This window comes from Synchiropus splendidus, chromosome 3 (assembly GCF_027744825.2).
Source record: "Synchiropus splendidus isolate RoL2022-P1 chromosome 3, RoL_Sspl_1.0, whole genome shotgun sequence".
Lineage (NCBI taxonomy): Eukaryota > Metazoa > Chordata > Actinopteri > Syngnathiformes > Callionymidae > Synchiropus > Synchiropus splendidus.
This window is the reverse complement of record NC_071336.1, coordinates 32,397,244-32,410,925: the sequence shown is the minus strand read 5'-3', so window position 1 is coordinate 32,410,925 and position 13,682 is coordinate 32,397,244. Positions and strand designations below refer to the sequence as shown.

At 45.3% G+C, this 13,682-nt stretch overlaps 1 protein-coding gene across 2 annotated transcripts in view; it reads right to left on the bottom strand.

Moving 5' to 3' along the window:
* Positions 1 to 13,413, bottom strand: part of myo3a (myosin IIIA) — a 61,043-nt gene extending 47,630 nt beyond the window's left edge. The window contains exons 1-3 of one of the 2 annotated variants that reach the window (XM_053858324.1): positions 13,159 to 13,413; positions 12,759 to 12,886; positions 1,469 to 1,652 (exon numbers count right to left, since the gene is read on the bottom strand). In XM_053858324.1, coding sequence (XP_053714299.1) covers positions 1,469 to 1,652; positions 12,759 to 12,760 — 186 coding nt within the window. In that variant the 5' untranslated portion in view covers positions 12,761 to 12,886; positions 13,159 to 13,413. Of the gene's footprint in view, positions 1 to 1,468; positions 1,653 to 3,494; positions 3,741 to 12,758; positions 12,887 to 13,158 lie in introns of those variants that run through there. The other variant, XM_053858325.1, reaches the window with a different exon arrangement.
* Positions 13,414 to 13,682: the final 269 nt, after the last annotated feature.

Below are 13,682 nucleotides of genomic sequence, written 5' to 3'. Positions count from 1 at the left end.
GCCCCGTCAGTTTGAAGGTGATGAACGGCGAGTGCCCTGGGTCTGAGTATTGGGGCACACTACACTTACGTGTGAACGCCGATCGAACAATATGAAACAATATTCTGTGATATCGCCCAGCTCTCGATGGGAGATTCCTAAACTGGTTGCCTGCAAGGTCTTGTCTTCACTGATAAGGTGGGATGAAAACGCCATGCAAGTCACCCAGGTCCAGGCTGAGAGATTACAGATCCTATCCAGGAACATCACGTCAAAGCCGGCTGAAGACACTAGAAACAATGCCAGGTTGGAATGAAATTCTACAGACACGTCAGACCAGTAATTGTCCCAGTGATTAAAGCGACAGAAACAACCGCCACGCTCACTAACCGCCTGTAGATAATAATTCCTCAATGACGGCTACAAAAAGGACAAATGGGACTTTCATTAAGACGAGGGCTGGATTTAATCGATGAAAATAGCTTCCTCATTAAAGCAGCTAAATAAGCTGTAGAGGCTCGTCGTACCTTGGAAACAGACGGCTGTGGGACACAATAGCATCTACCAAGGCTAGTTACTCTTGAGAGGAAAATATCTGACAACATCATGCATTGACTGAGGAGAAGCTAATTTCAGTGCAACAAAAGGACAGCGCTTGTCAATGAAGTGAAAAAGCAGTTGGTTTCATTGTTGCTTGAATGTGTTCAGACGGTCGAAGCGACGCTCCGCTGCGACACCAGCATGCACCTTTGCTGCTCATCGGACTCATATCGCTTTAGGCCACGTTTCGCGTTCATGCTCCCTGGAGCATGTGCCAAATGTATTTTGGCTCATCGCTACAGTCTCATAATAAGTGAAGTAAAATGACTTGGCGCAATGAGCAACACTGGAGAAGGAATTCATCAGAGGCAATTTACAGCAATAACTTTGTTGTCGACTGCAGATGGAAGTGGGGTTCCGATGACTTGGTTTATGGAACAAGCGCACCACATAATGGATGTTGTTTGCCCTGCCAGGGAAGACTCAAAGATTCACTAGACTTAATATTGGTGAGGAGAGGACGTCACACTAATCTCTTCGGAAAATACTTTGGTTACATTGGAAGAAATGGCACAAATCTTCATCACCCCCTTCTCATCGAAAAGAGGCTTTTACCATGCAAGGAACATGTGTCAAAGACAAGGCCCCGGGGCCAAATCCAGCTTTATATGCCACCCCTATAAACATGTATAATACTAATGCTAATTTCAGGTCAACACAAGCAGAGTTTTCCCTTTAGTTTTCAGTCGTTTTTGTCAACAATGACGGCACTACCTCATCATATCTAGTTGCAGAATAGGAAGGCTATGGAAGACAGATAAACACCGTTCTCCTATGCTCTGTTATGAGGACACGTCCACATTTAGGACGGCGGTAAAAACAGCGATTGGGCAGGATTAGCAGGGTGCATCCGTAGTCCTAACAGAACCACTACCAAGATTAGACTTACGTGGATGGGATCCAGAATCTTGACGGCGGCTTTACTTCCATCTTTCTTGTTGAGAACTTTGTAGACTTTGCCGTAGGTCCCTTTCCCGATCGTCTCAATGATTTCCCAGGTGTCAGTGGGGTCAGGAAAGTTGTCAAACACAATGGACTTCCCAGATTGTGGAAACATCTTCACAAGTGACCTCCTAAAACCAAGAAGAAAAGGGTGAACAATGATCTGGTCATGGAGCAAACGACAAGCCAGAAAGACACCATGAAATCCGACTCATGGCACAGATGACCACTCACATCCACACCAACAGACGACCTGGTACTTCGGTGGTTTCCCATCAGTCCTTCGCCTCCTCCTCCTCATCCTCATCATCATCCTCCCTTGTCACACCTATCATGTACTTCCCTTAACAACACCTACTTAAATAAGGAGTGACACTACCACCATCACTGACAAGTAGGCTATATATTTGCATCCACTTTGCTTTCATTTTGCTGTCTTCAGCCGCAGTCACAAAGTGCTCAAAGTGGGTCTGTCCCACTCTCTGAATTGGCTCAGATTCCGACAAAACTTGTATTGCCCACATTTATAATGCAGGTCGCCAATATTTGTCTCCAATAGGGCTCTCGCATCATGTTGAGAGGGGGTCTAAGGTTCGCCACAATATATCCTACCCGTACAGTATATGGTCGGGAGTTTTATTCTATTCAGACATGATGTCATGACTAATCGTCAAGGTGAACACAGAGGACGTTTCTCTTTCAATTTACTCATTTAAAACAATGGTCATAGGGGAATGCAAATTCTGCAATGTTGCCATTTTCAGAATGAGTCCCCCTGACTGTGTTAAGTTTAGGTGGGATACAATTTGGAAAGATATACTTAGGGGGCGACGTCATTGAGTGGCTTTGAGGCCACATATTCTCTCTCTCATAAGGTGTCAAACAGTGACCGTTTTCAAGTGACTTTTGCATCTATTTTGACGCAGTAGGCAGCCTCCATCGTTGCATGTTGCCGCTTTAGATTGAAACACCGCCGTAGGCAGTACGTCACGTAAAAGAGGTTGAGGTTATGGGTAGCCATGGGATGGGCTGCTTAGGCTCTGTATAGTGTAGTGACTTCTACGTCAGTCAGGAAGTGAGCCACCTAAGGTGCTAAATACACCAGGTGGCACCAAAAATGAAGTAGTGATGCAGCTCATCATCACCAATCCTGTGCATGTCCAAACTACAACCTACTCTTTTGGAACATTAACCCATTGCATCACTGTATGCATCTGCGCACAATGCTGACTTCAGTGTGAACATGTGGCGAGGCTCAATATTTTGGCAGAAAAATGCTCTTTAGCCTGTAAAACTCCATATATTATCTGTCGTTGGTATGGTATAAGACTGCAAGAAAAAAGTAGATGCTCATAGTCCAGAAAATACGGTCTATACCTATAGATATCATTGATTGTAATGAGCTGAATGGTGGAGCAGGTGACAGCAGCGCTGCAGACCTCACTCAACATTAACCACATTAACAGTAAGGTTCCAATCTTTCAAAAGATTTGTGGATCCAGAACCATCATCAATGGAACTCCTGCTGTTTTCTGTTGCAGACGGACAGAAGAAGTGAAGGTCGTAAAATGAAAAGAATGAAGTCGAAGTGACTGTGTTAGTGAGAGGAGGTCATGCTATTAGTACTGGTAGGAGTACTTATTTTAGTAGTTCAAGTCACAGGAGTACTAACACATTATGTAGAAAATATATTGTCAGGAAAGATTATCAGGTCCAAGTAACCCAAAGGGTAAATGAAGATATGAGGAATTGGGGTCAGATCCCATGTAAATTCCCATGTTGAAGTGAATAAAGACCTTAATATGTTTTAGTTTACGGAAGGATAATAATGTTTGTCTGGACTCTTTTCCCACAGAAGTGTTTTGCAGTGCTTGACATATTAAGGTCTTTATCACTCTGTGTGGAGTGTGGAGTAGATTAAATCAAAACAAAGCAAAAATGCAGTCAAATCCCGCAGTCACCTCTAAACCCACCTTCTTTTATAAATCCTTCAGCAACAGCTTTGCAAAGAGAGTCCACACAAACACCAGCGGCGACGCAAGACACCAGAATCAAACCGGCACCCTCCTCTCAAAATCGCAGAAGACATGTTTGCAGAATAATCCACTTTTGCGTGAAAAGTTAGCACGGGAAGTATGTGAGGTTAGCCTAGCCAGACTGTTAACCACAGAGGAGGAGCTAACGCCAGCTAATCTCACGGGCAACTCTCCGGCTGCACGGGCTTCTATCAGGACGGAGATTAGCAGGATTTAGCAAGTGCTGCGGCATGAGCCTTTCCTCTTATAGAAGCCCATTCATACCCAGAGGAAAGCTGGTTAGGAGCCCTGATGGCTATAGCTATGTTGCATTAGCGCCACTTATTTTACTGAATGGATGGATCAGAAGAATGTCAAGATGTGATCTCACAAGTCTTATATCGCAAATGAAGTAACCTTTGGAAGCAAAATGTCAGACTAAACCATTAGCGTAGGCCGTACCAGCCCAATATTATTATGATCGCACATAGATGTGCTTTGTATTTTGCTATCATGTGTTGTGTTTCGCCTGTTTTCTTGGTATTGTACTGTTGTTTTTAGTGCCGATGCATGTGTGTGTATCATGTGACCTTGAGTTGTTGATGCACTTGGCATTTTGTTTGGTTTTTGTTGGGCTTCATTTTGCGTTTATTTGTGTTAAAGAAGCAAAATCCTCTATTCCATTATCAAATATGTTCTCATCCGATCTTAAAGGAGTGTCAGGCGTCCCCCTTAGAGATAGGGTGAGAAGTTCTGTCACTCAGGAGAGACTCGGAGTAGAGCCGCTGCTTCTCTGCGTTGAGGGGATGGTTGGGGCATCTCATGAGGGGATTTGGAGGTGTTTCAGGCATGGCCAAGTGGGAGGAGACCGAGGAGTCGACCCTGGACCAGGAGGAGGGATTATATCGCTTCACTGGTCTAGGAACGTCAGGGATCCCCCAGTTGGAGCTGGTAGATGTTGCCGGGCAGAAGGGTGTTTGGAGGGGCCTTCTGAAGCTGCTGCCCCCGCGACCCGGCAAGAGATAAGCCCATAAGGATGGATGTACTGTATGGATGGATGACATTTCAAGAATCACAGCAGCAAAGACGCCATTGACATTAAAGACAAGAGACACACACCCAGCAACAACAATGTAAACAAAGCAATATCAAAAACAATCATAATAATTATGATATAAAATTTAAATAAGGTTACTCAAGTGGGCATGTGAAGTAAGCAAAGGTTGGACAAAATAAAGCCTAGTGATTTTCTAAGAGGAAAAAAAATATACTATAACCTACTATAATTGCCAGGTTTTATTTTGTCCCACCATACTTGGTTCAACATCCCAACTACTCATGTAATCATATTTAGATAGTGCAAACAGGTGAGTGACTGGTCACTTCAAACTTTGGTGTGTTTTGGTCCTAATGAAACCACTAGCAAAGCAATGTGCTAAACACATAGCGCAGCGCCACATGTAGATCGAGTGCACGCACAAAGACGAGAGATATGTATCAACTCGTCTAAGATCAGGTGGGAACATATTTCATTATGGGATGGCGGTGGGGTTTGTGGCCTACATATGCTAGCTCATCCCCATGTCATGAGAAAGATGTGCACATCAACTGACAATGAAAGAGGTTACTCAAGTATACATAGTTAAGATTTTCTTTTTAAGTTTTCATACACACTGCCATTTTAAACAGACAAAATATTCTGGTTGAACCACTCACACACCCACCCATCCATCCATCCATGTCTGCTTATCCATTGCCGGGTCTTGGGAGCAGCAGCTTCAAAAGGTCACACTATGTCTGCTCCCAGTGTAGAGATATTATCCCTCCACCTGGTGTTGGGTCGACCCCTCAGTTTCCCCCAAGCTGTACCTGAAACACCTCCAAAGGGAGGTGTCCAGGAGGCATCCACATGAGATGCCTGAACCACCTAAACTGACTCCTCTTAAAGCGGTGTCTCTACTCCTAGTGACAGAATGGCTCACTCTATCCCTATCCGTTGAAGGAGACTCATTTTAGCCGCTTGTATCCAAGATCTCCTACACACATCAGTGCAGTAGATCGACTGCAATACCGCCCCTCCTGCAACAATTTGCTGACCAATCCCTCCCCCGAGAACAAGACCCCAAGATACTACTCCACTTGAGGCAGGACCTCATTCCCCAACCGGAGTGAGCAATCCATGATTTTCAGGTTGAGAACCATGGCCTCAGACTTACAGGTGCTGATCCTCATCCCAGCTGTAAACAGACACTGAGAGAGCTGAAGGTCGTGAAGCTATAAGAACCAAATCATCAACAAATAGCAGTGACTAGATTTTCCCTTTTTCCAATAACCAGAGGGCAGAGTACGCTTAACTGGCTCCAATGACGACGGCGACGGACACTCTGGAAATGATGACGGTCCACAGCAAGGTGGAGAGAACAATCATCAATCTTCATCAGTTTTCACCCTTAAAATAATGTGAAAATGTAAAAGATGAAAACAGCAAGTCCAGATAGTGATGCAATCCCCACCGACGTCTCGTTCACCCGCGTCTAAGTGCCGTCATGTTTGCTTAATCTGCGGTGTCTAAGTGACCTGCACTCACTTCAATAATGCATCAGCATGACACAAGAGCAGGAGGGTGAAACTGGAGTGTTGGCACTGGACACCAGCGACAGGACTGCAGGGAGGAGACCCCTAAGTGGAGTTTCGTGTGTTTACTTGTGCATGCATTATCTGAGATTCCTAGTCGCTGGAAGGCCCAATCATGACTTAACAAACACTAAACATCGCCTCCAAAATTCTGCTTGAAAGGGTAAAAACACGTATTGTATTGGTAAAAGGAGACATGGTTGTGTTCATAAGAAATAATAGAATAGAAAATATATATAATATAAGAAGAAATTCTGGCAGAGATGAAGCAGAATTCTAGACTGGCAGTGGGAGTGAAAGGAAAAGTATAACTAGAGGGGGAAGTCCTGTTGGTGCTAGCAGTAAAATATTAGCAAAAGATATGAATAAAATGAAGAAGATACCATGATATATTTCTCAGTACAAGAAAGTGATGTATAAACGGAGACAAGTCGTAGTATTGAGCATCTGAATACTTATACTGCGCTCACTGGAGTAAAAACATGATACATTTTAGTGATGCAGTTCACAAGACTAATCTCAAATTTCACTTTAAGATTATCAGGATTGAGAAGAAGACGTAATCCACGTTATAGCCAGGCTACAGATTTTCATACACGAGATTCCATCAACGCACAAGACATGAGGACATGTGACAGCAGGTAACAATAATATAAAAACGGTGGTATTTACTGACCTTTGGAGATTGATGCAAGAGAGAAACTGGATCAAAAAAACGCTGTCACACATCCACTGACACACACACACACTTCGGACCCACTCCCATTGCAAATCCAAAAAACACAAATGAAGTGGCCGTGTTGACTTTCCCAGAAAACAGGAAGACTTTGCAAGTCAGGAGTTTAGTTGAAGCCGGTCAGAGCCATCACATCATCAACAACAACAACACATGAGGAGAACGTCCACAACTCACCTCTGCATCCTCACTCACTCACAAACTCCCATCATATTCCAGGCTTATTAGACTCGGGCGACTAGTCCGATACACTGGAGCAAGAGCAGGTCCAGTGACCAGGTCTGACGGAGTCATAAATGAACCCACCTGCTGTCAAGAAGGAGCGTGCAGAGGCCGGCAGAGCAGGCCAGGAGCAACAAGCATGGGAGCAGTATCCCGTTACACAGAGCTGGCAGGCCGACCCCGAGTCGGACCAGGAGGTCACTCTACAACGACACCTGAATCTCGGCGCTAATGTCACTTTGATCCAAAGTTACGCCGACTTGAGATTGCAGTGACATTTAGTCCGAGTGGAGAGAGCCCTGGTGGTTCAGGGGAAGAAAGCATTCAGGGTTAAACATTCCGTCATCTGTGGCCAAAGACTTCAGCATGCAGTCACTGCAGATATCCGACTGCTTATGAATGACCTTGATGAATGGTTAGGTTGACTTGAAACTTGAAATACTACATAAGTATTGAGGAAGAGCACAGAGATTTTGTCTCGACTTGAAACAAAGGTTGTGACTAAAGTGGCTGGGCAGGAATTCAACTGAAGCAGCAGTTCTCATTTTACACTGCAGCCATTAGCAATCCTATCATGTCTGGTGCTTCTCTGAGTGTCTGATCCAGTGGGTGGTCCCCACTGCAAGGCTTTGGCTATGGCTTCTGATTATAAGAGGTGCTGCGCGCTATTTCCATTTTGGACTTAATAAACACACGGCAGAGTTGGGATGAATCGCAAAAGAATCACTTTTTTATCTGTTCGAAATGTAATTTAAATGAAGATTTTATCAACGCAAGAGTGTAATTTGCGATTCAGCGGCGAGGAACCCCTTGGGCGCAGAAGGCTTTGCTGCAATTGGACAAGCCCAGGTGCAACCAGCAGATGGCGAACACTTCCCTGAACGTCAATCGGAGCAACATTTGTGGTGTTTCTGAAAGATGTGGAGTAAATAATGGCGCTGCTTATTGACGGCGAGTCTGTTCGCAGCGTGATGGTATGCAAATTAGATGAGAGAATTGACTCCCGTCCCAAACACACTGAAGATTTTTCTTATTTACACCATCTCCAACCATATTCAACCTGCAGCCTTCAGAAATAGTGACATCCAAGTGGAATATTTCATTGAAAAAGTTTGATGTATTGGAAGCCCTAAATCAAAGCCATTAAAATCCCACCTTTTGGGTCTTCAGCTATCTGTTTGCTAATATGTCTTTGCGCCTCTGTGTTTATCTTATATGTGTGTGCGACTGCGCCCAAAGTGTGGCAGCAAATATAGTGTTTAAACATGCAAACAAACAAGTCAAGTGGAAGCCAAAACTGGAACAAAAGTGAAATCAACTTCAGGTGCCGCAGAAATATGAGGCACATACATAAGGATTTTTTTCTGAGGACCCGAACACAGTGTACACCTCAAGATTCTGTCCCACAGCCAATCAAAAACTCTCACACGTGACAAAAAGAAGAAGAAGGATGACAACAGCCGGAAAACACAGAAAAATCATAACTAAATGACCGGAACACAACTGCTGCTCACGACGCCTGGAAACCTGAAGGAACGGAGCGGGAAACGGAGATTACTCCTCAGGAATAAAAGTTTTTATCATCATGATATCAATAAATGATTCTCAATCATTTCATGATTTACAACACTCTGTAGGCTCTTACCACATGAGAGGATTTAGGATGGCCTTTAACATTGAAAACAATCGGGACAACACCCCAGACCCAGAGATTAGATTTGTGTTCTATGACTCTCCAAAGGGCATCCGAGGTTGGGAACAGGCCAAGACTGAAGGTGGTGAGGCTGAGGCAACCTTGATGACTAGGGATTCATCTAGGGAGTTTGTCTCCAACTTCATCATTTGTTTATGTTTTAATATAATAGTTAACTGTAGAAATGAGAAACTCAATGTTTCACGTCTCTGGAAGAAGCCGCTGGTGTCTGACGGGCTGCTCTGCCAGCTTTATTTAGGGGTTAAATTGAGCCGTTTCAGAATTTGTTGATGGTCCCTAACTGATGCCGGGTTGTTGCATTAACGCTGCCTGTGAGAGTGTGTCTGCGATCAAGTGAACCTATGAGGACCACTCCATCTGATAAAATAAACACAGATCCAGAGACTCAGAGGCAACCAGTGTCAGTATCAAAGGTTCCATGGATTAAAAATAAGTTTAAAACTACGACCATGAACCAAAGTCCACCACGCTCTCCACAACTGTCACACGCCGCTGTCGGCTGTCAAACACTGCAGAGCGCGACGCACCGTCGCGTGGAGATTGTGTTTGGCAGTATGTCGTTTACGATAAGTTATCACTCATCCCTATTGATCACACAGCTCTAGCAGTGGTTCCGGTACAATCTAGTTGGAAAACACAACCTCCTCCAGTGGAGAGTTTGAGTAGAAAAATGATTGCATCTATTATTCCAGAGAAACCACTGCAGGTCTGGAGTTAGACAGAGCCATAAACCTTCATCTGTGAGCCGGCTTGGTGGCCCCTGGATGTTTTACAGCCCGTAAATCTCAAGGACAACGGTCGCCGGCGCGCATCCACAACACACGCTGAATCCCAGATTTGCCCTGCTCCCCACCCCCCATTCAGTGATGAACCCCCCACTTATCGGTCTGGAGGCGACTCGGGATGAATGACGCGTCAGGGTAAGTGTGGCCCCCTCAAGCACATCCTGCAGGCTTGGGCGAGCGCAGCAAACCAACCTCATTTCCTGCTCCAGTGCCTTACAAATAGCTCCTGGAAGCTGAACCAAGACAAGGATGGAAGCGCACTGATGGCTGTAATGGCCCCGTTATTAGCACGGGCAGGGGTCCAACTCCGGCTGCAGACTCGGTCCAAATCCAAACCCACAGTACATTAAAAGAGCTAGCATCGAACGGACCGCCCAGTGTGCTAGCAGACCTGCGTGTTTCTGTTTTGTTATGGCTTCATCATGAGTGCTGAATAACAAGGAAGTCCTGTAATGGGAGACAGTCTGGGTTCCTGAGCTGAACATCATGACGTGAAGTGCATGATCGATCTCATTAACGTCTGCGATCTCTTGGGAGAATCCGTCCTCGTCTGTCTCAGCTGTGCGTTTTGCTTGCATGTAATTAGCTAGCACGCGGTGTAAAGCATCCCGTCGCCTCAGACGCCCCGTAACACTCTCACCCCTGCTGACTCAGGTTTCTGGTGACTGTCACTGATAAGAGCTTGCAGTTTTCTACCCTTCAAAACAGATCAACAAAGACGCCTGTACACTTTTAATTTCACACATGGGCTACGCTGACAACAGTCTGAGCTCCCGATCATGAACTGAACATATTTGGGCCACCTTTCCTTTTGCAGTCGAGGCACGATAAATACATTTAGACTGCATTTTTTTCCGTAACAAGCAACATACAGTATGATTCCACTTCAGTGTGCTCAGTGTGAGCATCGGGATCCGCCAATCTTCTGAAGGAAGCAGTAGGTGCTCCACTAAATTTCCTCCATCTTTAGTGAGTGTTGTGTTCCAAAAAGGCAAGAAAGAGAAGAAGAGCTACTGCCACCCGCTGTCCACTGTGATCACTTGAGTTAACAACAATACAGTGGTACCTTGGTTTCGAACGCCTGGGACTTCGAACAAATCGGCGTTCGAAACAAAAAATTCGAGATTTTTTTGCTTCGGATTTCGAGCGAAAATCCAGAACTCGAACGCCCCCGAAAATAGCCGGAAAAAAACATAACGTGCGTGGACCGATCAGCTGACCCACGAGGCGCTTTGTTATTGTGTATAACGCAGCCTCTGTATGCAGACGTGTCCCGTTAGCTCCATTTACTGACTGTTTTTTCTTCATATTGAGGTGTAAAACCTTTCCTGTCTCCACACTGGAGCGTGGTAGAGTGTCACAGGGGAGGTGCTGGAGCGCTCACTCCAGGGTTTGATGTCCTGTTGTGGGCTGGAGCTGGGACAGGGATGAGGCCAGTCTGGGACAGAGCGTGACTTGCTTTATGACTTGGTCACAGCCAAACTGCACAGAAGCGCACATTCAGAGCTGGACACGCACCGGGCACCTCTTCACTTCTGGAGAGACCTCACTCACTCGGCAACCCCTCCCACATGCAGCGGCCACACACATAGAGGAACAGCCACCTGCAGCAGACACTCTACATTCACTCCAACAAAAGACTATTTTAAGGCTTGGAACGCATTATTTCTTTTTCCATAACTCTGCACCCCTCCAATAAAAATTTAAAAAAGGAACAGAAGGCAGAGATTTGATGAACGTGTCCTGATTTTCAGAGGCCACCAGATGGCGCCGTTTACAGAAAAATATTTGTACTTGAACAACTCATTCAATGAAACCTCACAACATTTCTAAACCTCTGAAAATTAGGACACCGTTTCATCAATCCTGCGATACTGTTCTATGACACCTCATCTACCCATCACTCATTTGCAGAAAAGAGAAAGCGTCACCTTCATCTTTGTGAAAAATAAAATCAAAGATTCATGAAACTACATGTAGGTGCATCTTTACTGCAAGGTTTAGCACATTGATGCACAGATTGAGAGTGCAAAATAAGGCAAGGCAGGTGAGGAAAACTGACTAAGAATGTGTAAGCAACCAGAACTCATTTTTTTGACTTTTCGACAGGTTTTCAGTGTAAAGTCTGATCCACAGAGGCAATGTAAACGCATAAACGCATTGCGCTTTGAAGTGCACTGAAGGACAAGCAGCACTTCTGGAAGGGTGACTGATAGATTGATGGAGTATTGATCGTTTCCTCTTTGTGAGTCCACATGTAGGGATCGATGTCTGCCTCTGTCCCTCCGTCACACTGTGATATTCTCACTGAGCAGCCGGAAGGAAACAACTACAGGAGGTGGAAGTTCACTTAAAACTATTGAGAAGTGAAAATCACGTGCTCGCACTTGATGGTCGCTACAGCAGGGGGCGCTACATTGGTCACAATCGGAGGGAGGCGCTGAACAGGCTCAGTCTTGTGATTAGGCGACTGCGGTGACGTGAACGTGGGAGGGGCCCGTGACTGGAGTCGACGCCTGGCTGCTATTGTCGGCGACCAGCGGGCCGTGTCTCCCCCTGCTGCGGGGTCGAGCAAATCATGAGCCACTTACATGAGCGTGGGGCCATTGGATTGAAAGGATCATTAGGCTATTACTGAAGGAGAAGGGGAAGGGCAGGGGGGTTGCTTTGAACGTAAAAAATCCTTTGATGAAAGTGGTGACATCCCAGCTGGACTAAAACCATGAGCAAATGTTGTGAACACAGGTAAAACAACGGCGCCACATGCCAGTTTGAGATCACAGAGGGAGACATGACTGTGGGCAGTCTGTGGCCAGAGACAGTTGAGTTGTGAGGCACTTTTGATGCCCATGCTCTCCTGCGAGACTCAGTCACGAGGAAATAAAACAGCTCGCACTCCAACGTCCCACTCCACTACAACACCGTGACTCACTCTGGAGTCTGTTTCATAATGTGTGCATGTTGGTCATCACTTACAAACAAACCACTTTGTAAAATAAAACCAGCGAGGGTGAAAAGTTGAAAAATAATACGCTGGAAAAAAAATGTGACGGTTAAGAATCACTTGTAGGTACGACTGCCATGAAATATTCCATTTAACAAACAGGAACAGGACGTAGTGTGTCACTCACATGGTTCTCACACTGCACACTCATTTTCTTCCACTGATTCCCCCGGTGAGACAAGTGGGGGGGCGGAGTCCATCCCAGCTAGTCAGGGCGAGAGGCGGCGACACTGTGGGCAGGTCCATCACAGGCACCTACAGGCACCCAGATGACACACTTGTGAACAATTCATAAGAAATAACTCATCAGTTATGTGTTTTTAAACCAATGGAGGGTAAATACATTTGCTTCATTTGTTTACGTTGCATTTTATAAATGGTTCAAATGTCGTATATATCACCGCGCGGGCCGCCGAGTCGTCGCATTTCAATCCTCTGTATGTAACGCAAATGGCAGAATTGAGAATAGAAGCTACCGTAACCTTAAGACCACGGACGGTGAATGAATGAATCTAAAGGCGACAAACCTGTTGTGACAGCTGCGAAGTGACAGTGAAAACGTCTGTCAACAGACTCTCGCCATCGCTGAGCAACATTTATCTTAATTTCACCGACACTTGACGAACAAAACCCCGCAGGTGTCACGATGCTTCACATGGAACCAGCAGGCGGCGACACTCTTCATCCTGGCTAAAGTCAAAGGCGCTTCAAAACTCGGCCTCAAAATAACTTTGGCAACAGTTTCAGTAAAACGAGTTCCGGTCACGTACAATTTAGCAACTCATTGTAGCAACATTTCCACCGGCAGACCGTCAGTAGTTTGGCTCACAGCGCCTCGCTCTGGTCAGGTGTGGAGCTGCAGGTCGTGGGAGTAAACGGCAGAGATGATAAAAAAAATGATAAAAAGGAAGGGAAGGATGTGGCGACGCAAAATGTCACTGAGATGGAACAGAGTCAAAGGAATCAAATGAAATTAGAGCAAAAAATAAATTCATCAAGAGAGATTTGTATGATTATGATAAAATGGCTATTGAATAACACGTTATTTCAT